Below are 24,277 nucleotides of genomic sequence, written 5' to 3'. Positions count from 1 at the left end.
GGAAATAAAGACTTTAAATGACACACTGGACCAAATGGACTTCACAGACATATTCAGAACATTCCATCCCAAAGCAATGGAATACACATTCTTCTCTAGTGCCCATGGAACATTCTCCAGAATAGATCACATCCTAGGTCACAAATCAGGTCTCAACCAGTACCAAAAGATTGGGATTACTCCCTGCATATTTTCAGACCACAGTGCTTTGAAACTAGAACTCAATCACAAGAGGAAAGTCGGAAAGAACTCAAGTACATGGAGGCTAAAGAGCATCCTACTAAAGAATGAATGGGTCAACCAGGAAATTAAAGAATTTAAAAAATTCATGGAAACCAATGAAAATGAAAACACAACTGTTCAAAATCTTTGGGATGCAGCAAAGGCAGTCCTAAGAAGAAAGTATATAGCAATACAAGCCTTTCTCAAGAAACAAGAAAGGTCTCAAATACACAGCCTAAACCTACACCTAAAGGAGCTAGAGAAAAAAACAGCAAATAAAGCCTAAATTCAGCAGGAGAAGAGAAATAATAAAGGTCAGAGCAGAAATCAATGAAATAGAAACCAAAAGAACAGTAGAACAGATCAACGAAACTAGGAGCTGGTTCTTTGAAAGAATTAACAAGATTGATAAACCCCTGGCCAGCCTTATCAAAAAGAAAAGAGAAATGACCCAAATCAACAAAATCATGAGTGAAAGAGGAGAGATCACAACCAACACTAAAGAAATACAATTATAAGAACATATTATGAGCAACTATATGCCAGCAAATTAGATAACCTGAAAGAAATGGGTGCATTCCTAGAAATGTATCAACTACCAAAATTGACCCAGGAAGAAATAGAAAACCTGAACAGACCTATAACCACTAAGGAAATTGAAGCAGTCATCAAAAATCTCCCAACAAATAAAAGCCCAGGGCCAGATGGCTTCCCAGGGGAATTCTACCAAACATTTCAAGAAGAATTAATACCTATTCTCCTGAAACTTTTCCAGAAAATAGAAATGGAAGGAAAACTTCCAAACTCATTTTGTGAGGCCACCATTACCTTGATCCCAAAACCAAAGACCCCATCAAAAAGGAGAATTACAGACCAATATCCTTGATGAACATGGATGCCAAAATTCTCACCAAAATACTAGCCAATAGGATCCCACAGTACATTAAAAGGATTATTCACCATGACCAAGTGGGATTTATCCCTGGGCTGCAAGGTTGGTTCAACATCCACAAATCAATCAACGTGATACAACACATCAACAAAAGAAAGAACAAGAATCATATGATCCTCTCAATAGATGCAGAAAAAGCATTTGACAAAGTACAGCATCCTTTCTTGATCAAAACTCTTCAGAGTATAGGGATAGAGGGTACATACCTCAATATCATAAAAGCCATCTATGAAAAACCTACAGCGAATATCATTCTCAATGGGGAAAGGCTGAGAACCTTTCCCCTAAGGTCAGGAACGCGGCAGGGATGTCCACTCTCACCACTGCTATTCAACATAGTATTAGAAGTCCTAGCCACAGCAATCAGACAACAAAAAGAAATCAGAGGCATCCAAATCGGCAAACAGGAAGTCAAACTCTCACTCTTTGCAGATGATATGAAACTGTATGTGGAAAACCCAAAAGACTCCACCCCAAAACTGCTAGAACTCATACAGGAATTAAGTAAAGTGGCAGGATATAAAATCAATGCACAGAAATCAGTGGCATTCCTATACACCAACAACAAGACAGAAGAGAGACAAATCAAGGAGTTCATCCCATTTACAGTTGCACCCAAAACCATAAGATACCTAGAAATAAATCTAAGCAAAGAGGCAAAGGATCTGTACTCAGAAAAGTATAAAATACTCATGAAAGAAATTGAGGAAGACACAAAGAAATGGACAAACCTTCCATGCTCATGGATTGGAAGAACAAACATTGTGAAGATGTCAATGCTACCTAGAGCAATCTACACATTCAATGCAATCCCCATCAAAATACCATCCACTTTTTTCAAAGAAATGGAATAAATAATCCTCAAATTTGTATGGAACCAGAAAAGACCACGAATAGCCAGACAAATGTTGAAAAAGAAAAGCAAAGCTGGTGGCATCACAATTCCGGACTGCCAGCTCTATTACAAAGCTGTCATCATCAAGACAGTATGGTACTGGCACAAAAACAGACACATAGATCAATGGAACAGAATAGAGAGCCCAGAAATGGACCCTCAACTCTATGGTCAACTCATCTTTGACAAAGTAGGAAAGAATGTGCAATGGAAAAAAGACAATCTCTTCAACAAATGGTGTTGGGAGAATAGGACAGCCACATGCAGAAGAATGAAACTGGACCATTTCCTTACACCACTCACAAAAATAGACTCCAAATGGTTGAAAGACCTAAAGGTGAGACAGGAGTCCATCAAAATCCTAAAGGAGAACACAGGCAGCAACCTCTTCGACCTCAGCCACAGCAACTTCTTCCTAGAAATATCACCAAAGGCAAGGGAAGCAAGAACAAAAATGAACTATGGGGATTTCATCAAGATAAAAAGCTTTTGCGCAGCAAAAGAAACAATCCACAAAACCAAAAGACAACCGACAGAATGGGAGAATATATTTGCAAATGACATATCAGATAAAGGGCTAGTATCCAAAATCTATAAAGAACTTATCAAACTCAACACCCAAAGAACAAATAATCCAATCAAGAAATGGGCAGAAGACATGAACAGACATTTTTCCAAAGAAGGCATCCAAATGGCCAACAGACACATGAAAAAGTGCTCAACATCGCTCGGCATCAGGGAAATCCAAATCAAAACCTCCATGAGATACCACCTCACACCAGTCAGAATGGCTAAAATGAACAAGTCAGGAAACGAGAGATGTTGGCGGATGCGGAGAAAGGGGAACCCTCCTACACTATTGGTGGGAATGCAAGCTGGTGCAACCCCTCTGGAAAACAGTATGGAGGTTCCTCAAACAGTTGAAAATAGAGCTACCATATGATCCAGCAATTGCACTACTGGGTATTTACTACAAAGATACAAATGTAGGGATCCGAAGGGGTATGTGCACCCCAATGTTTATAGCAGCAATGTCCACAGTAGCCAAACTGTGGAAAGAACCAAGATGTCCATTGACAGATGAATGGATAGAGAAGATGTGGTATATATACACAATGGAATATTATGCAGCCATCAAAAGGAATGAGATCTTGCCATTTGCAACGACGTGGATGGAACTGGAGGGTGTTCTGCTGAGCGAAATAAGTCAATCAGAGAAAGACATGTATCATATGACCTCACTGATATGAGGAATTCTTAATCTCAGGAAACAGACTGAGGGTTGCTAGAGTGGTGGGGGGTGGGAGGGATGGGGTGGCTGGGTGATAGACATTGGGGGGGTATGTGCTATGGTGAGTGCTGTGAATTGTGCAAGACTGTTGAATCACAGATCTGTACTTCTGAAACAAATAATGCAATATATGCAAGAAAAAAAAAAGAAGAAGATAGCAGGAGGGGAAGAATGAAGGGGAGTAAATCGGAGGGGGAGACGAACCATGAGAGACGATGGACTCTGAAAAACAAACTGAGGGTTCTAGAGGGGAGGGGGGGTTGGGAGGATGGGTTAGCCTGGTGATGGGTATTAAAGAGGGCACGTTCTGCATGGAGTACTGGGTGTTATGCACAAACAATGACTCATGGAACACTACATCAAAAACTAATGATGTAATGTATGGTGATTAACATAACAATAAAAAATTTAAAGAAAAAAAAGCACAGAGATCTTTCTAGGGTGATGGAAATGTTCTAGTTCTTCATGAGGTGTGGGTTACATGAGCATGTATATCTGTAAAATTCACTGAATTTTGCATGCAAGGTTTGTACACTTCACTGTATGTAATATCTCAAAAATATATAAATGAAATAGAAACTAACAGAAAAAGGAAGTTTTATTCATTATATAACTACTAAAACAATTAAAAACAGTGGTTTACAAATATTCCCAGAAACACTGGCCTAGATAGTTTTACTCATTTGTTTTGTCAGAAGTTCCTTTCAAGGGAAAGGAATAGATCATTGCAATCTTGTGTAAACTCTTTCAGAGCAAACAATGTATATTCTACTATCAGCACATATGGAGAAACTTGAGTCACAGTCCTATGAATACTGCAAATAGGAGAAGCCTGCCTACTTCATTGATACTTGGTCCACACAGTCCTGGAATTCTGGCCAAAAATCAGGAAAAGAAAAATAACAAAGAAAAAGAAGGTAAAAATAACATCAGGTATAAGGGTAAAAAGGGAAGAGTCCAAATTACCATTATTGGTAGACAATTTGGTCACTTACCTAGAAAAGCCCAAAAGAATAAAAATCTTTGGACAGGACAGACATTTCAGTGTTTCCAAATATAACATCAACATATCAAAATCATGTTTTGGTTCATATTTTGAAATCATATTCCTCTACATTCACAAAATCATTTATATACCTCTACACTCACAATTTTGCTACAGCAAAATCTGTGATCTGTGTAGGAAATAATCTAGCGAAAACAGAACAAGACTTCAATAAATAAAATTTCCGGACCCTATTGAAGATAAAGGAGAAAAGCTGAACACTGTATCCATGTATGGAAAGACCTAATACTCTAAAGATGACAATTTCCCCCAAATTAATTCATAAATGTAATGCAACTTCAATTAAATCCCAATGGGATTATTTAGGGAACCTGAAACGCTGACTTTGAAGTTTTTACGAAGGAACTAATGCACACGAGGAGCTAAGAGTTTTGACAAAGAGCAAGGACAGAGGGAGTCCCAGCAGACACGTCACCGAGCCACAGTGATGCCAGGGCGTGGAGCTGATAACAGAAGCAGAGACAGACGCTAATGGAACTGAGTATGAGGCCAGAAAAATGTCCTCGGTAGGACAGAGGTGGCATCACAAATTAGAAGGAAGAACATGGATTATCAAATAATGGCTTTGAGAAAACTTGCATGCTATGTGGGAAAATAAAGCCGGGTTCCAGCTCTCATGAGGTGTTCGTGATTTCTACTCGTCACCACGTGTTTCCAGGTCTTCACCTGCGGGACACACGGAAGGATCACACTTTCTAGCCCAGGGCAGTGGTTTGGGGCCGGACCACTCGTTATGGACAGTGAATTGTGAGTGGAGGTGACGTGTGGCTCTTCTGGGCTAAAACATTCACTTGCTTTAAAAACCCTAAACATTCCAAAAATACAGCAGCAATCCTTTGTAATCTTACCACCTGACGATAAGCACCGTTAATATTTTGGGTCATACACTTCTGATATTTCAATGCTTATGTTTTTCTCCATAAATATGAAAGTAGACTGTACACAATTTTTATCGCCCAGATTTTCCACATAGCAAATGTCATGATATTAAGTAGTCTCTCTATTGTATTAAGTGAAAAAGGACTTCTTGACCACCAAGTATGTGGATGCTCCGTTTTAGGCATTTTGGATTCATTGGCAAAATAGTGTGAGCTGTGTTCGTGGGGTTCACATTTCTGCTCAGGGAAGAGAGATAAAGAGTAAATACAATTTAGAACAAAGTACATGGGAAGATGCCAGTGTTATGGGGGATCGCACAGGTTAAGGGGAATGAAGTGACAGGGAGCGGTCGGGAACCCCTCTCTAGCACCACCAGCAGTCAGGTTAGCGCTCACTGACAAGGTGTCCCTCGAGGGGACGCCTGAGGGACGCCCAGGGAAGGAGCAGGGGCAGGGCACCTGGATGGCTGAGGAAGAGTGCTCCAGCAGAGGTCGTTAGCCAGGGCGGAGGCCCCAAGATAGGGCATGCCCCACAGGGGCAAGGAAAACCCAGGGGGGCGGTGTGGCTCCCACTGCGTGGGGGGCGTCAAGCGCAGGAACGGAGGGAAGAGAGGGGCCTGAGCAGGAAGGTCCTCGGAGGCCGTTGTCCGGATATGCCCGGTGCTGTGTCCAACACTGGAGAGAAGCAAGGAGACAGGCAGGAAGGCCCTTTGTCCTGGCCACAGGGGCTGGCGGCTCAGGACCACATTCCTTCCATTCTCTGCACAAACACCAGCCTTCTTGCACGTGCTACGGGGCCCCCTTCCTGTTGATAGCAGGTAGTTAGCAAGTCTTCAACTGTTCTCTGTTTTTCCTTCTACCATTTCTACAGCAAACTGTGATGCGTCCGGACTTTGGGGAGCATCCTCCCCGGCAGAGGAGGTCCACCTGCCATCCCTCAGCCCCTGAACTCCTTGAGAAGCTGCCCTGCAGGGAGAAAGCCATGTGCCTGTGTGCAGTCCGGTGGCCTCCAGACGGGTGTCAGCTGTGGTAGGACATGCCGTGCGTGAAGCCCGCCCAACCACACGGGGCCTGTCTGTGACCTTCTAAAACTGGGACCTGCCTGGGGACAGTAAGAAGATGCTCTTCGGCGGATGGAGGACGACCCTGTGGCCACTCGGGGAAATGTCTCACTCTGTGTTCTTGCCTACAGCAAACCGCACTTTGGTGAGCTCTGGCCGGATGTGATGCCCAGTCGTCCCACGAAGCTGCCTTGTTGGATCCCTGGCCCAGCCTCCCTAAACGAGCTGGTGGCCAGTGTGGTTTCTGTTCAGGCGGCTGGCCAGCCACACAGCTGCCCGCGTGGACCCCGGGCGCCCCCTCCTGGCCTCACCCGGCCCGGCCCAGCACCAGCTCAGCGCCGGGCAGGCCCCAGTCTCCGAGGACGTGGGTCAGGCCTGGATGCCCGCGAGCCCAGCTTCGGGGCGCCTGAGTTGACACTGGGGGACACTAGCCCCAGACACCTCCCCTGCAACTAGGAACGAGCTTTCATCTGGAAGAACACCTGTACAGAGGCATCAAAATGCTGACAGTGGTCACCTCCCCAGGAGGCCGTGGAGGGAGGTGGGCGTCGGGGGCGTCCCATTCACTTGTCATCCTTCTGAGTGTTTGCAATTGCTCTCTTTTTCACAGACAAGGTTGTAGTCCTGTATTACTAGACTCTAAAATAAATGATTTTCAAAGTAAGTCTTGGAAGAGCACATCATTTAGGAACTGGTCTCTCTAGAGCCCACAGCTGTCCCGCCAGAGTGTCCCACAGCCGTCGGTCAGGCTGCTGGTCTGCACCGTGTGGGGGCTGTGTGCTGGGCGTCCCTGGGACGTGGGTGCCGTTGCTCCCGCCAGGTGACACTTGGGGAAACCGAGGCTTCAGGACGTGCAGCGAGTTGTTCAGGGCCTCACAGCAGTAAGTGGTTCCTCGGGGACATGAACCTGAGGCACAGAGACCGAGGGACTTGTCCAAGGTCAAGAAAAGGGCACTGAGGGGTGAAAGGTCAAGCCCGGGTCTCCAGAACTCAGCCCCACACGCGAAAGGGAAAGTGGCCGCCTGTGAGGGCCCGCAGGCTGGCCACCTCAGGCTTCTCCGTCCCCGTGCACTAGGCAGTCTCACTCGGGAATCTGGCAGAAGGAAGACTCAGAATATTCCTAGGGTGACCTCAGTGTAACATTTAAACTAGCAGCTCCTGGGGTGAAAGGTCAACTCCAGTCTAGGACTTTGTTGAGCTTTAACGGAAATAAATGGCTTCAGAGTTGGAGTTACAAAACCAAACCTGGGTCCCCAAATCCTCTTACATAACCCACCTGTTAGCTCTGTGACCTTGAATCATTCACTTAACCTCTCTGATCCTGTTTCTGCTTTAGACTTAGGAGATTTACACGAAAGTGACTTCACAAAGGCACTCGGGAGAACACCTGACTCGTAACGGGTGTTGAGTGAATATTCAAGCAACACATTCTCAGTACTGAAAGTCAGAATGAGGACCAGAGTGCGTGCAGGTCGCCCTGGGATTATAGGACGTGCAGACCCACAGGTCCTCAGGTGCAATCACTCCGCACACGTACGGACCACCGCCCTCCCTTCCCAGTGAGAATGACGGTCTGTAGGAGGCAGAATGATGGCCCCAAGATGCCCACGTCCTATTCCCTGCATCTGTGAATACCTTACTTTATGCGGCGAAGGAGGCTTTACAGGTACGATGAAGGTGAAGGCTCTTGAGATGGGGGGAGTAGAATGGATTATGCAGGTGCGCCCAGTCCAATCACACGAGTCCTTAAACGTGGAGAACCCTTGCTGGCTGCAATCAGGGCCGGGCGTGACGTGGGGAGACTTGCGAGGAGCCCAACGTCACTGGCTTTGCCGCTAGAGGAAGGGGCCACAGCCCGGGCACGCCAGCCACCGTGGACGCTGGAAACAGCAAGGAGGTGGGTTCTCCCCCGGAGCCCGAGCAGGGCACAGAGCCGGCAGAACCGTGAGCTAACCGTGAGCTAACCGTGAGCTAACGCTGTCTTGTCTCAAAGCCGCTAAGCCTGTGGCAGGTTGTTAACGCTGCCATCGGAGGCTCGTGCCCTGGACTGGCCAGGCATAAGGGTGTGTGTGTGCTGTTTTTCTGATATTTCAGGTTAAAAAGAAAAGTAAGTTGGGAAGCGTTAGCCGAGACGAGGGAGAACAGGGTCGGGCGGGGACCCTGCGGTGTGGGCCGGAATCATTCGGAGGACTTCCCGGTGCGGGTGGGACAGGCGCGGTGTATAACCGGGATGGGTTCTGGCGTCGAAGTACCGAGAGGTGCGTGGACCCACCACAGGGCGCTCGCCAGGGCTCTGGGAGGACGCAACAGCGGACTGTCCGCCTGAGGGAAAGGGTAAGGTCCTCTCGGTATTGCTGGGCGGGAGGCTCAACCGTCGGGAGGGGAGCTGATTTAGAAAACACAAGGCTCAAGAAACAGGAACAATGAGAAATCGCAGCCACAGGCCAGAGGGACGGGTTGGAGGGGGAGAGAATTTTGGCAAATTCCCTGGGCAGCGTCCTGTCTCCAGAAGCACCGAGCAGCCTGGCATGGAGACGGCCATCGTTCCTGGTCTGTCCTCGGGCGTCTCTGTCGGACTGGCTGGTGGACAGCCACGGACGAGCCATTCTCAACACCCTCCAGCTGGGAGGAGAAGACACGGAAACACGGAAGCTGATGCACAGGGTCGGGAGAGGCGGGTCACAGCTCAGGGCACCCCCTGCCTGTGCGGGGGCCCCCACACCCGCTCACCCGGCTTCGTCTGCCCATTGAACCCGCTCCCACCTGCCACCCACAAGACAGCGGCTCCCGCTGAGTCCGCATGGTTGATGGGAGCCGCGTGGACCCCGGGGCACATGTGCGGGGTGGCTGCTGTGTGTCCAGCCCGTGGGGGGAGGCTCCAGGCTGCCTCCCGTCCTCCCCAGCCTCCTTTCTTCCCCATCCATCCCTGCACATGGAGGGGTGCGTCTCCTTGTCCTGGGGGAGGACCTAAGGCCGCCCTCGAGCCAGATCTTCACCAGCTTTCACCCAAACTCCATGGCACCCTTGAAATGCCCTCCCGACAGCCCCACCCCACCCCCAACCCGGGTCCGCCCCAGACGCTATGGTCAGAGGTTTGAACACGGCTCAGAAACCGACGAGGGCTGCGTGTCCCTGTCTGCGATGCTCCGGCTGCCGGTCCAGGCTGGCTCCGTGTAAGTTCTGTGGACGCACCCCCAGAACCTTGTTAATCCCCACGCACAGCCTCTCTCCGCCTTTGCTCCTGGTTTCTGCCATCCCCACCCTCATTCACCCCAGGCTCAATGCCAACATTCAGCCCATCGTCCAGAATGCACCTCGAGGGCCAGTCCTTCCACGAAGGCTCTGCTGGTCTCCCCAGTAGGAGGCGACTGTTCCTTCGTCCAAACCCTTGTTACAATTCCCGATCCTCTTTGCAGCAGAGGTCCCTCACTGATGCCAACATCGAACATGCCTGGGCACCACCCCAGAGAGTCTGACTCAGGAGCTGGAGCGGAGCCCACTTATCTGCGTTTAATACAGATTCTGAGGAAGAGCCAAGATGGAGAACCATGGCCTTATTTTGAGTTTTTCCTCACTGTGCGAGCAAAGGACACACCAGGAAAGGTAGATAGGAAGGCACATTTGATCAGCTCTCTGAGCCTTATTTTCATTACCTTCAAGATGGGGATGATAACCCTCCTTCCTTGGGTTCCTCTGAAGCTGCAGGGGGCCAACACGGCACACATCTAGGACCAGGTCCAGACGCGTGGTGCACACGTTGACCTCCCCGGCCAGCCGACTGCCAGCCTAGAGCGTTTCCCGCACGATGATTGCTGTGATGCCTGACTGAGCCGCTTGTGCTCGTGTGCTTGACCCCAAGGGCGTCTGAGTCACCCACATGGTCCCTGACAGCGCTGAACTCTGGACGCCGAAAGAAACTGCATGGAAGCGATTTCGTCACTCAGTGGCTTAACCACGAGCACTTCTCTTTCTGGAAAAGAACTTTTCAGCGGTGCTGACTCAACTCACAGAATGGGACACACGGCCTCCCCACATTCATCCGACAACAAGGGTTGGAGGGCTCGCACAGGCTCGGCCCTGCACCGGCGCCTCTGACCTCCCGATGCCGGCGAGGGAGGTGCCAACATGCGGGGTTGGAGGGTGGCACGGGAGCCTCGAAAGAGCCGAGGTGAGTTGCTGAAAGTTGCATAAGTAGGGGAGTGGCAGAACAAAACTTGGAGCCGAGTTAGTATAATTTCAAGGGCGGTATCCTTGACCCTTCAGCACAACTAACCCCAGCAATTATCCTGTTAACTTGATCAGAGTGTGAGCCTCCATCCTGATCAGCAGAGTTCAAACATGCACGATGCACAGGATGTTCTCCCTTTGCTTACAGGAGTCAGACTGGCCGTGTGTTGCACGGGGGATGCCCCCGGGCTCAGGGCACCTGTTTCCCCGGCTGGGTCACAGTCCCCGTTGTGAACTCCGACTCCCCCTTTGAGATGTGGGCACATGTCCACACGTCCAGACAGCTTTGCAAGTTGCCTATGCCCATCCCAGATGGCTGGACCCCAACCCCCCACCCCCACCACCTTTATTTTAACTAAAGAGAAAACTAACTATATCTTACAATCCATTTCCTCTCTTTGGGCCTAAAAAGCAAAGCTGAACTATAAAAATACAAGTTGCTATCTCTGCTGTGGGATAGCACATCAGATAATCGGACAAGGTTGCTGCCAGAGGGGGTGGCTTTACGGAAATAGAAAGTTCCCGCCTTGGATCATCTCTGTCCAAAACTTAATTTCTTCCATCTTCTTACTCAGTCTGGAACTCCTGATATATGGAAAAAAGCCTTCATTTTTAATAAATCATTTGCTTTTTTTCTCTCTCTCTCTCTCAAGTAAGTTGACTCAAAAGACAAATAGCCCCTAAATTCACACTAAGGTGTAAATGACTGATGGAAGATCCTTTCCCCGTAGCAGGTTTTCAGCGGGGAGAGGGCCTGAGGGAACTCTGGGCTCCAAGCATCGGAAGGGGTGAGGCGCACACACCATGCGGGCACACGGTGGCCAGGCGTGAAGAATGGATTCAGAAAACAAAGCTCGGTCGCCTGCTCCACCTCCTCCTCCTGGCGTCTGCTGTAGGACAGGCCTCCACAGACCGTGCGCCCCCCCGCGGGGTCCTGGCGCCATCTGTCCCGCACAAAGGTACTACACTATGCCTGTCTCTTCCCAGGCTGTACTTGTCCTCTCCCGGACTGAGCTCGTTTATAACTCTGCAAGCTCACACCTCGCACCCCCTTCACCCGTTTCTTCTCTCTCCCTGCCCCCCTCCCTTCCGACGGTCCCTCGCCCCCCATATTTGAGTCTGTTCCTCTTTTTGTTGTTTGTTCTTTTGATTTTTTTTTCCGATTCCACATAAAAGTAAAATCACATGGTATTTGTCTTTCTCTGACTTCTTTCACTTAGCATAACACCCTCTGTGTCCACCCATGTTGTCACAAATGGCAAGATCTCCTTCTTTTTGTGGCTGAGTAATACTCCATTTTGTGTGTGTTATCACATCTTTCTCCATCTATCGATGGACACTTGGGTTGCTTCCGTATCTTGCTGTAAGTAATGGTACAGTAAACATCAGGGTGCAGGTAGCTTTTCCAATAAGTGTTTTTGTTCTCCTTGGGTAAATACACAGAAGTGGATTACTGGAATATCTGGTACTTCTATTTTTATTTTTTGTGGACAATTCTGTCTAACACAACATTTACAGAAACACCACCAGTTTTGGGTTCTTGTCTAAATCATACATTATGTTCAGAAGACAGTACCTTTATGAACCTTGTAAACAAGCCAATGTATTAAAATAACTCAACATAGGGTAGACAAATGTTAAGACATTCTTACCCAGTAAGAAAAGGTTTCTTCACTAAAGACTGAATGTGGAGGAAGCCGCAGCATGATTAAGTTGTGCACCCAGGGATGGCTGCCATGATCATGACCTTAGGGCACCTTGAACAACCTGAGGGGTGGGGAGCTTCCACATGCATACAGGGAATGGATTGCCCCATCTCTGCATGTCCACATTCTATTTCCCCTTCAAGGTCCAGCTCAGAGTCGACCTCCTCCATGAAGCCTTCCTTGATTGCACCTCCTCCACCATTGTTTTTTTTTTTTCCCCAGACTCCCGTAGCGTTTGACCTGAACTGCTATTATTTTTTAAAAAGATTTTATTTATTTGACAGAGAGCAAGCAAGCACAAGCCGGGGGATGGCAGGCAGAGGGAGAAGCAGGCTCCCCACCGAGCAGGGCACTCGAGCCCAGGACCCTGGGATCGTGACCTGAGCCAAAGGCAGTCGTTTAACCAATTGAGCCACCCCAGCACCCTGAACCGCTATGAACTTACCTCCAACGATCTAGTACCCGTCACAGCACCTGACGTATGGTAGGCGGAGCCAGTGTTCGAGGGAATGCAGGAGTCTACGTGGTGAACATTAATCTGCTGCCCAGATATGCTCTAACCTGAGTCACATTCTGGATTTTTACAAAGTGTGTGAGAAACACCAAGAGGGACCTGAGCTACTTACCAAGCATCTCAAAGGCATCACTTACATATTAACACACGTCCGGTATCACACAAGTCGAGGCGCGCATTTATACACAAAATACCACCCTCGCAGAACATATAAATATATGCAGGTGAGCACACGTAAAGATCATGTAGTGACATCACCTCATGCACGTAGAGTCAGAATAAGTGGGAGCAGGTGGCAGGATGCTAAAACCTGCCCCCGGGCCCCTGACCAGTGCAGCCACCTGGTCTGAAAACCCTCTCCGGAGGCCTTTTCCCCGGGGTGCAGACACACCCTCTCATTCCTGCTCTGTGAGCCAGCCCTGGATCCTAGGCTCCGTTGTGGGCCCGCCGCACGCCCAGGGGGAGAGCCTGCTGGGGTAGCTTTCAGCTCAGTGTCTCCAAACACCTCCCTTGGGACTGAACCCCAGGCACCCCCCAATGTAGCACAAGTCCTCTCACTTCTCTGGATTTGATTTCACCTGCAAAATGCAGGACCGCCAGCATCCCAAGGCCGTGGAGGATGTAATAGATGTACGGCGTGTATGTCCGGGACCTAATATTCGATGGATTGTCTATTATTCTCGCTGTCAATTCTCTTCGTCCTTCCCGTGGAAAAGCCAGCCTGCAGACTTCTCTAATACGCTGATGCCAAAACCGCACCCCCCAGAAGCTGCCCCAGGACCCCCACCGAACCCTGCTTGGTGCCCGCACACCCACACGCCCCTCCTCACAGCAAGGGTGACCGCCTACAGAGCTGCTCGAACGGGGCTGCCTGGTCCCAGGCTGACTACCGCGAATCCTACAGCACACCTGTCTAAAGTAGCAGAGCCTCAGCACCTTCCCTGCCTAGAAACCTAGAAAGCGCAGACAACGCTGACCGTTACCTTCAGGAGTCAGCCCCCGTGTCTTCTCCTCCACCACACAACTTTGCCAAAGTCAATCTCTAACCCAAAACCCCAAGAGCAAAGAACAGCAATTGGCACTTTTTTTTTTCTGTTGAAAGATCCCCCCCGCACCCCGTCCTGGAGTCCTAAATCACATTATAACGTTGCAACAGCGTCCACACGTAATTAACCCGTGTTGCCTCACACTCGCGATGTGGCAACTGCCGAAGACACGGCTTTATAAGGGACCAGAAGAGAGAGCAGCGACCGAGCCACGGTCCGGTGAACTAGAGACGCCACGAGGGGGGCCCTACCCAGGGGAAGCCGGGATGGCCACAGCCTTGGCAGAAAAGGCCACGTTGAGTCTGAGGATACTCCCTCCCCTGTTGCTACTCTCCGCATGGCTCGCCCGGGCCTTGCCAGTCCCCGGGGCATCCCCAGAAGAGAAGAACGCGCGAGTCGTTCAGGTAAACAGACCCTCCGGTAGGTCGGTGCGTGACGTGCTGGTTCTTGGGAAACTGTGTGGCTTCTTTCTTCGTTTTAGTTGAAGCAGCCTGAAATTATGTGTGTGTTCGGTTTGAGCTGAAACATCTCGCCTCAGGGATCTGGGGGGTTCCTAGCTGGGCTCCTCAAACTCTGGGAAATACTGCGGCCGAGCTGCCTCCAGCCGGGGACCCCGTTGAGAAGGAATGATTTAAATTACAAAACTAAGTGGTTTTCTTTCTCACTCACCTAAGATGTTCCCCAGCCGTTGTCCACAATCCAGTTACTCCACGCCTGGTGCTTTCTGTAGGGACTGGCCTCTGCTGCCAGAAATCTCAGGTGGCCCAGAGAGCTCGAGGACGGGCAATCGGAAGGAACTGGAAGTCAATTCCTAGCGCAATGAGATTTCCCACACCGGATTCTGTTTATAAGTAAACATGTTTATAAATGTTTATAAAGCAAAACCAGCAGCTATTTTCCATTGTTGTACAAAAGTCAGGCCAAATTTTAAAGAAACATTGGCGAACGCGGTCACAAACTTGTCACGCACGATTTCCTGAGCGTTGCAGTTTTAGGAAAGCACTGTTCTTTTTGCTTTACCCTTTTCCTTTTTTCTTAAATATCTCTGACAGTGGTAACAGGGGTGCCCCCGGGGTCGAGAGCTAGGGCTCAGCGAAGGTTGGCTGTGTGCAGGACACCCTGCTGAGCATCTCATGCCTCCTCACTTCAACCCCGCGATGGGGTATTATTATTCCCACGTTAGATACCACAGTGAATCTTAAGTCTGTTAAATGGTGTGTCCAAAAACTCAGTTAATCTGTGGCAGAGCTAAGATTTGAACGCAAGCCTCTCTGAATCCCACAGCCTGTAAGAGCACAAAGTGCTCTGTCCTGTGTCACCTGCCAAGTGACATGTGTTCCCAGGCTGCTTAGGGCAAGAGAAGCCGTAGAACTGGTGTAGCACCCCCCGAACCTTTGCTTTCTAAGCAGTGTCGGCCCCTTCCAGGGGTGCTGTGGTGGGGAAAAGGCTAGTGCCAACGAGGGTGCCGTTGCCCCCAAACCAGTTTGGAGTTCTTCTTGGGAAATTGTCAGTTCTCATCTGAGAAGCATCAGGGATGGTTGGGACCTGAATTTGTCATCTTGGCAATTTCCCTCCACCCTGTGCATGTCCGTGTCTTAGTGAGGATGATTAAACCTTATCAATAGTAGCGGAAAGATAATTAAAAGGGAATCCACGTCGGTGCAATTAACACCTGAAGAAATCAATACACACCAGTGCTCTTTGTTTTTTATAAAAAGGAGCCAGTCTCCTGACTGTGTACTAGGGTTTGGCATGGGGACTTGGACCTCATCCTTTATGAAACTCATGTTCTTATGTATAGACACGAACCAGAGCACTGGACCGAGGGGCTGTTCTGACCCGTTGTCCCTGTTCCCTCAAAGTCAACCCCAAATCCGTGTTGTTGCTCCTCCATCAGGTTATTAGCCTGTTAGAAGTCTGGTGGTGCAGAAAGGATGCACAATGCCCAGACAGCCGAAGGTAAGGACACAGCAGGTCCCCTCACGTGTGTCTCTTTGTCCAGGATTACCTAGAAAAGTTCTACCAGTTACCTCCGAAAGGATTCCTGTCTGAGAGGCAGAACAGCTCTAGTGTGATTGTTGAGAAGCTGAAAGAGATGCAGCGGTTCTTTGGGTTGAACGAGACGGGGAAGCCGGATCGCGAGACGCTGGAGATGATGCGGAAGCCTCGCTGCGGGGTGCCCGACAGTGGAGACTTCATGTTAACCCCGGGAAACCCCAAGTGGAAACAAATGAACCTGACCTACAGGTGATAGTTTGAGTTCCAGAGCCCGACAGGGGTGTTTGTCGAGCATCTGTGACGTGCCAGGCACTGTCCCAGGACGTGGGATTCACGGGAGACAGGTGTCCCTACCCTGGAGAGGCCAGAGTCTGGTGTGAAGGAGCAAAGACCCCACAGGCTCTCCTCACCCCACAGCCTGATGCTTTGTCCTCCTTCTCCAGCAGCCTCGAGAGGGTGATGGCAACATTAGGCTGTCTCTCTATGAACTCCATGTAGGACCCCAAAAAAGGCTCGCTCATTGCTCGACAGACTAGCCTCACGTTCCATGCATCCTGATGATGACAGTTAATGATACCCAGTACCTGTTCAACACTGTGATGTGCCGAGTACTGAGCTGAATACTTGACATGTACTTAATCCCCACAACCACCCTATGAGAGGGCTACTATTTTATGATCCTCCTCTTTGAATAAAGAAACTGAGTTTAAAGATAGGGAGGGACCTGTGCAGAGGCCACATCTGTCTGCAACCTTGACGCCTGCCCCCCTCCTTAATCCCCCTCCAGGGCTAGCTCATCACATATACCACTCACTCCCAAATGGAGAACCGTGGTCTGCTGGTGGCCTGCCCTTCTAAACCATAACAAGTCCTCCTCCCGTCTCCTCATTCTGAAGGATTATTAAGTACACGACACAGTTGTCAAAGGCCAATGTGGAAGATACTATTAAGGAAGCCTTTCAAGTGTGGAGCAACGTGTCACCCCTGACCTTCACCAAGATCTCTCAGGGAGAAGCAGACATCAAGATCGCCTTTGTCCGAGGAGGTAGGCTCGCAGCCGTCATGCTCAGATTTGCCTTCCCTGGCTAAACTGGGACTCGGCAGGGACCTGAGACAAACTGTCTTGTTTCAGATCATGGCGACAATTCTCCATTCGATGGACCCAATGGGATCCTCGCTCATGCCTTTCAGCCGGGCCAAGGTATTGGAGGAGACGTACACTTTGATGCAGAAGAAACATGGACGTTAACTTCCAGCAGTAAGTTAACAAGGTCGCATCAACATGCAGCTGAATATGCTTTTCTCACCTCAGAAGCCCCTCCTGCATACATACACACACACCCAAGTTACTGCAACATTTCAAATTCATGCAAGCTGATTGTTTTAAATTTTTGCTACCTCATAATGCTAAGTAAATTTAGGTTTTAAAAAAGCCCTTGGGCTAATTGCTGACCTTGTTTTCCTAGGACAGAAATCAAAAAGCTACAGACCGTGGCTAGATCCTGCCCGGTCCTGTTTGTATAAATAAAGTTTTATTGAAACAGGGACACCTTACTTGCTCATGCATCATCTACAGCTGTTCTCACAACAGCAGAGCTGAGTACCTGCTACTGAAAGCACATGGCTCATGAAGCCTAAACTACTTACTATCTAAACCTTCACAGAAGAAGGTTGCTGACCACTGCTTTAGGGTATGTGTTTCTTTGTAATATTCTGAAATTTAATGATGTCTGGAGGATGTCCTTAGTTTTGGAAATCCAGAAATAATCAGGTTCATTTGGAAAACTATCCCACTTAGAAAACAGCCACCATGTTTTTCGTTGAGTTATTTCATTTCACAGAACTCTTTTTCAGTGGTTGTTCCTGTAGGACAAACCACCCCCTTCAGGAGAAGACTGATAATGAGAAGAGTCAGACCACCTGAAGGGAAGAAGTGAGGGTAAGGACAGGTATATGCAGACCACGTGGTACTTCACAAGGCCACAGGGCAACAGTACGCCACAGAACACTTTAGAAAATAGGAAAGGACCCTTTTATCTTCGCTTGGAACCTGCTCCTCCCACCATTTTCTCAACATGTATGTTGTGAGTGTTTTTTCCACCCAGGTCCCTGTGCTAGGAGCTGCGTGTACCCAAAGATAACTAACACTCCGCTACTTTGAATTCCTCTTGCCCTCCCCACTGGAGCACGTGGTCGTCACCTCTTACCTGAACTAAATGATCCAGATTCCCACGTGCTTCCCAAGCTCTCTACATTTGCTCACATTGCACCCTCAGACCCCCTTCCAAAATCTCTCTCTCTTCTGCCCCATGCCGCCCCTGTCTTGTCTTTCAGCTGGAAGTGAGGATTTTCTCCTCAGAATCCCAACAGCCTTTGTTTCTCTTTCTCAGCTGCTCTCCTCATTGTTCTGTGCCATTCACTGTCATTGGCATGCATCTCCCCTTCTAGACTGTGCATCATGGCAGATCCCCCAGAGCCCCTCACAACGTGCTCCAGGCCCTCAGAGAGGTTTTCTGAGATGCATTCAGGAATGCAAAAATGCAAGGATGTGACGGTCAGGGAAAAAAGTCTTGGAGCACGGGTAGAATTTCACGCGGCTAGTTATCAGTAGGAAGTTGAATGCTGTCGTCAGAGCACAGGTCTTACCATCAACCTGGATTTGGCCCTAGCTCAACCACTTACCAGTTGCCAGACCTCCAACGAGATATCCAAACTCCGTGGGCTTGTAGTTCCTTTACTGTAAAAATACTTCTAACAATACTTCACACAAATATTGTGAGGACTGAATCATCACGCCTCCCCGCATGTAGAAAGTACTCAGTTTTAAGAGGTGGGCATGGAAGACCGTGTGTGCTGTGTATGTGGGGCAGCCGCAGTGAAGGGTTCATTCACATCGCACGTGTCTGCTGGGCAAGTGAGGGGTCCTTGCACTTGGCCAAGGAGCTTGGGCTCTGTCTGACGGAAGTGTGAGCCTTAGAAGTCAGGTTCCCAGCTGGGGAAGGCATTGTGCTCCTAGAAGTTAAAGATGGGGGAAGGAGCAGGTTTTGTCTCTTTCAAACAAGGGGGAAGGTGGAGAATCCTTGAAGCTACTTTGAGAATGGGAATCAGGGAGGAGCTGGTGCTGGCTGATGGGTGATCAGCAAGGCAAAGCAGGTCCATCTGCATCCAAGGCTGATGGTGGCCTGGCAGCCTTCATCTCGAACTGCCCGTGCGCTGAGACTCTATCAAAGGGGCTGTGGGCCTGGGAGGCTGGAGAGGGCTGCAGAGCCTCACGGGACTGTGGGGCCCGCCATCCCTTCTCTCAGCCTCGGGTCCACATCCACAGAATACCAGAGTCAGAATAAAGGCAGCATTTCTTGGTTCTGAGATTTGATGAGAAGCTTCCCCCACCTGAACCTACAACTCCTACCTTGATTGCTTCCAGCCTCTCTCTTCAGGTGCCTGAAGGGAAAATGAGAAAGACAAGCATGGCAAGTGCGGTTTCTCCAGGCTCTGTTGGCTTGGAAGCTGCATTCCTTGAGCTCCTATTGTCTCTGCCCTTGGATCCACTTGGAGCCACTGACCACACATGCTTGCATTTCAGATTACAATTTGTTTCTTGTTGCCGCCCATGAATTTGGCCACTCCTTGGGGCTTGCTCACTCCACTGACCCCGGTGCCTTGATGTATCCCAACTACGCTTTCCAAGACCCCAGCACCTACAACCTCCCTCAAGATGACATCAACGGCATTCAGACCATCTATGGTAAGGTCATCAGAAGAACCCTGCATACATGGTGAGGCGCGGGCTTATCTAGGATGTTCTTCGAGAAGAGGGATGGGATTAGGATTTTTAAGTAGAGGGTGGGGAAGGGGGGAGGCACAGAATTCAAATTGCTTTACTTCACAACTTAAACTGGAATGATCTCTGAAAATCACCATTCTGATTTAAAATAATAATAACTTTAAGAGGGCCAAATGTACAGTTATTTTAATGCCTTGTAGGGTAGTCTGGTAGGGTTTCTCTTCTTGTGAAAACCCTTTGCTTTCCTGAGGAGTGTCCGAGGTACTCCAGCAGTCACACTACGCGGAAGCTTATAAAAAGCTTTGTTGTTGTTGTTGTTGTTGTTGTTTTTAAGGTCCTTCAAACAACCCTGTCCAACCAACCGGACCAAGCACACCCACAGCCTGTGACCCCAGACTGACGTTTGACGCCATCGCCACCCTCCGTGGAGAAATACTGTTCTTTAAAGACAAGTATAAGACTGAACTATTTCTTCCTTTGACTTAACTTACTGGCATAACTTAGAGCTGGATTCTAATGAAGTCCCATGTTATATACCGCTCAGCTTTTCCTTCGAATTCTGTGCATCTCATTGCAATGGATTGTGTTTTCTGGGTAACTTGAAACATCCAGGAAAATTAAAAAAAAAAAAAAAAGCCGCAAACATGCATAAACATTCAGCTGTGGGTGATAGCGTAGCTGACCGGGCTCCAGGGGCTCGGGAACGTCACACGGGGATTTACCAGACACCAAAATCCCATCCACGCCCACCCACATTCAGTCCAGTAAATGGGAACCATCACGTGTTAAGCTGTGGGCAAGTCATCTCACCAGTTGGATTTTTCAATCTTCCATTGGCTGCTTTGTGATTGTGTGATCGGGGCCTGATTTACTTGTATTGCTTTTGCTGGAATACTCTAAGTATTCTCAGCGTTTTGTAGGAACGACAGTGAGCCTTGTCGGGGCGTGCGGAGGGGACAGGGCAAATATAATCATAGAAGGTCATTCCTAGGACCTCCCCTAAAACCTGTGAAGTGCCCAGCAGGGGCATTGGCTATGGTGCTAGCCACTGCCTCCATGACATCATCCGACCCTCCCCGCAGTCTCGTCGGGGCGGGCGCTCGTGCAGGATCCCGGGAGACTGCCCACTCACAGCCTTGTGCTCCGCTAGGTACTTCTGGAGGAGACACCCTCAGCTGAGTATCGTTGAACTCAATTTCATCTCTCTCTTCTGGCCGTCTCTGCCCACTGGTATACAGGCAGCCTATGAGGATGTGGACAAGGACCTCGTTTTCCTATTTAAAGGTAACTGCCTACGTTTTCATCCTGTTTTAGTTGTCCCTGAAGCGAGGAGAAGACTTCCTTGTGGTCCCTTCCAGGGTGAGAGGAGGTGAGCCCATGAGAGCATGTTACCCCAGCCGGACTTGGTCAAGAGACCTGGGTTGGGTCGGGTCCCTGCCACTAAGTGTTGCATGAGCTTGAGCAGCTAACCCTTCCCTCCTCAGCCCTGCTTTCCCACCCGTAGTGTTCTTCCTCCCTCCTCCCAGGTCTAACAGTCTCTGAGTCCCCGCGGCTGTACGAGGGTCTCTGCATCGAAGGCTCATGACCTGAGAAAGTCCCCCAGCTGTGAGGCCCTGCTTGTCGGGCTGAGAAGCCAGAATCATTGGCAGGTGCTGGGGAACCACTGAGACTGTTAGAGTCCAATGAACTTGACCACCTTGGTCTTTTAAAGACTCTTGTTCCATTGTTTCTATGATGAATTTACACAAAGACTAAGCAGTGATACCACATTATGTTATCAGAACAGAAGAACTTTATCTAAAGTATAACCTGGTTCGTTGGCAGGCTGCCGGTACTGGGCTCTGAGGGGCTATGACGTTGAGCAAGGTTATCCCAGGGACATCTCAGACTACGGCTTCCCAAGCAGTGTCCAAGCGATTGATGCAGCTGTTTACTACAGGAGAAAAACCTACTTCTTTGTAAACGACCAAATCTGGAGGTAAGGCAAACTATCGTTTCAGTTAGAGATTGAAATCTGCATATTTATCGTCTACAGACCACTAACAACCAGCCATCTGAAGGTTTTTAAAAACCCAGGTGATCTCTGATAGGCATTCTTTTTCACAAAATGATCGATGTTGCCATGGTTTTTGAAAGTGTCATTTTTATAAAATTAAAAAGTCTTCACAATGGTATTGAGGATTCCACATCAGGAAACAGCAAACCTTAATAAGGCACCAGGAAGGGATGAAAAGAGAGAGGCTAATTCTCAGTTAGGAGTTGAATTCTAACCCACTCAAGAAAATGCTATTCAGATAGCCTACAAAATGTGGTGCCCACATTGGACTTATTACTTCACTATTCCGGGGGGGGGCTAGAATGGGGGAGGGAGGAAGAGAGAGAGACTAACTGTACCCATTAAGGAAATCCTCAGAAAATAAAACCCTTCTTTTGGAAAATAACGCTGTGCTAGCCATCAAAGCCTGTTTCAGTGTTAATGCTACCCAGGTATTTTTTAAATAGGATTGTACACTTAAGGTAGAGAAGTCCACCATTCTTAGGCCCAGGAAATTAAGACATTATGAAGACCAAATGAGAAAATATGTGTGAAGACACTTTGTAAAGTATATGCAATTTAAAGAAAACCGTTGTTGTTTTATACTATACTGGTTTTAAAACATGGGACTTTTTTTTTTTCCATCAGATATGATAACCAAAGACAATCCATGGAACCAGGTTATCCCAAAAGCATAGCAAGTCTCTTTCCAGGAATAGAAAGCAAAGTTGATGCAGTTTTCCAGCAAAATCGTAAGTAGAAAAAAAAACCTAAAAATAAATTTGTTTAAATTTTTAAAATAGCATATTTGCATTTAAATGTTATATTGGAACAGGCATGGGGTGTTTTCAATTGAAAACATCTGAGATCCACAAACTAATTCAATACTTTATCTTTTTTTTTTTTTTTACAGATTTCTTCCTTTTCTTCAGTGGACAAACATATTATAAATTTGATCTTAGTGCTCACAGGGTTACTAGGATTGATAGAAGCAATCGATGGCTCAACTGCAGATAAAGCTGAAGCAAAGTCACACATATTTGCATCCATTTTCCGCATGTGGAAGGAAAGTCTAGTTTGCGTAGCCATTTTCCTGGGTCCTATTTATACTTTTCTCAACAATGAGTAATGCTGTTTGCTCTCACTGTCCTCCTTGGACCTCCCTTCAGTGAAAATACATTTGGAGTATCCTGTTGTCTCCAGGGCTGATTGAGTGCCTATGGATTCCATCTCAAGGGAGGAGATGAAGCCTTCCCTGTCACCTCAGGATTCACTATTTCGTCACTTGCTTACCTGACTTCCAAAATGCTTATATATACCTAAATGTCCTTTATCTGCTACATGCCATTCAGCACTGGGTTTTGGTGAAATGTAGAAATGTTTACCAGGAACAGTGTAAACAGTCCCTCTTGCCTTTACTGAAAGTGTAGTACTATTTTCCACTCTTGGAAAAAAAAATATTGTTGATCCATGTTGTGGCTTGAATTGTGTCCCCCCAAGAAAGATAGGTTGAAGTCCAATCCTAGGTACCTATGAATATACCCTATTTGGAACTAGGGTCTTTGAAGATGTGGTTAGTTAAAATGAGGTTATGCTGGAGCAGGGTGGACCTAGGGACTGGTGTCCTTGTAAGAAGAGAAGCAGCACAGACAACACAGACACGTAGCAGATAAGGATGTGCACACATGAAGACCAACATGGGAACAATGCCTGCAGAAAGCCAACAGTGGCCAGGAACCGCCAGAAGCTAGGAAGGGGCAAGGAAGGACCCTCCCTAGTGCCTTCAGAGAAAGGAATTTTATCCTCCCCACACCTTGGTTGTAGACCTGTAGCTTCCAGAACTGGGATAGAATAAACTGGGTTGGAGTCTGTGGTGCTTCCCTATGGCAGCCCTGGGATATCCACCAGCTGGGTACAGTACCCCTGCATTTAAGAAAATGAGCAACACAAAACAACAAAGTTGAACCCTCAGTAAGAATTGTTGTCACCTTCCCCAAAAAGGAGCAAAAAGGGAAGGTACCACTTTCTCTTCTGTCCCCTCCCAGCTCTATCCTTTTAGAGTCTAAGTAAATGGGCCAATGATTGGAACTGTTCTTCCTTATTTCTTTTTTTCCAGGGATACTCAGGAGGGCACACTACCCATAAGTGGGATTTACTGCACAAACCAAACAGTGCTGTGCACAAAATTCAATGACTCTCATTAAATTAAACTAAGCTGAGATGCATACATTTGATAGTGTTTCTTTTCTGTCACGAACTTTAGGATTCTGGGACCATAATGGCTAATCCAGATATCAAAATCATTATAATGTCATATTTGCAGTTGTTAGAATATAATGCAGCTTATTACACATTAAATAAGTAAATTGTAAAATATATTTATTACTAACATTCTATTTTTCAGTTCGTTTTTTTTTCATTTTTAAAGTTTTTGATTCCAGTTAGTTAACATACAGTGTTATATTTAAGATACTAATCATTTTTTGGATGTATGCACGGGGAGTATATTCTCCCAGATAATTCCTAAGATATTATCTATTTAATTTTTTTCATTTTATTTTATTATGTTATGTTAATCACCATACATTACATCATTAGTTTT

General features: G+C 47.8%; 1 protein-coding gene and 1 long non-coding RNA gene across 2 annotated transcripts; one reads left to right on the top strand and one right to left on the bottom strand.

The window, feature by feature from the left end:
* Positions 1 to 3,940: 3,940 nt before the first annotated feature.
* LOC112840298 (uncharacterized) lies at positions 3,941 to 10,425 on the bottom strand. The gene is made up of 2 exons (XR_003212445.2): positions 10,019 to 10,425; positions 3,941 to 8,987 (listed from the first exon to the last, which is right to left on the bottom strand). It is a non-coding gene; the product is annotated as an uncharacterized lncRNA (long non-coding RNA).
* Positions 10,426 to 14,053: 3,628 nt separating this feature from the next.
* Positions 14,054 to 23,900, top strand: MMP8 (matrix metallopeptidase 8). The gene is made up of 10 exons (XM_025893380.2): positions 14,054 to 14,262; positions 15,861 to 16,105; positions 16,753 to 16,901; positions 16,989 to 17,114; positions 19,440 to 19,601; positions 19,975 to 20,092; positions 20,791 to 20,924; positions 21,465 to 21,618; positions 22,324 to 22,427; positions 22,589 to 23,900. Exons 1-10 carry the CDS (start codon positions 14,125 to 14,127, stop codon positions 22,690 to 22,692), a joined length of 1,434 nt encoding a protein of 477 aa, XP_025749165.1. The 5' UTR covers positions 14,054 to 14,124; the 3' UTR covers positions 22,693 to 23,900.
* Positions 23,901 to 24,277: the final 377 nt, after the last annotated feature.

This window comes from Callorhinus ursinus, unplaced genomic scaffold (genome assembly GCF_003265705.2).
Source record: "Callorhinus ursinus isolate GAN/ISIS: 27379988/994484 unplaced genomic scaffold, GSC_fseal_2.0 scaffold19, whole genome shotgun sequence".
NCBI lineage: Eukaryota > Metazoa > Chordata > Mammalia > Carnivora > Otariidae > Callorhinus > Callorhinus ursinus.
The sequence above is the reverse complement of the archived record's forward strand: the minus strand, read 5'-3'. Positions and strand labels throughout refer to the sequence as shown.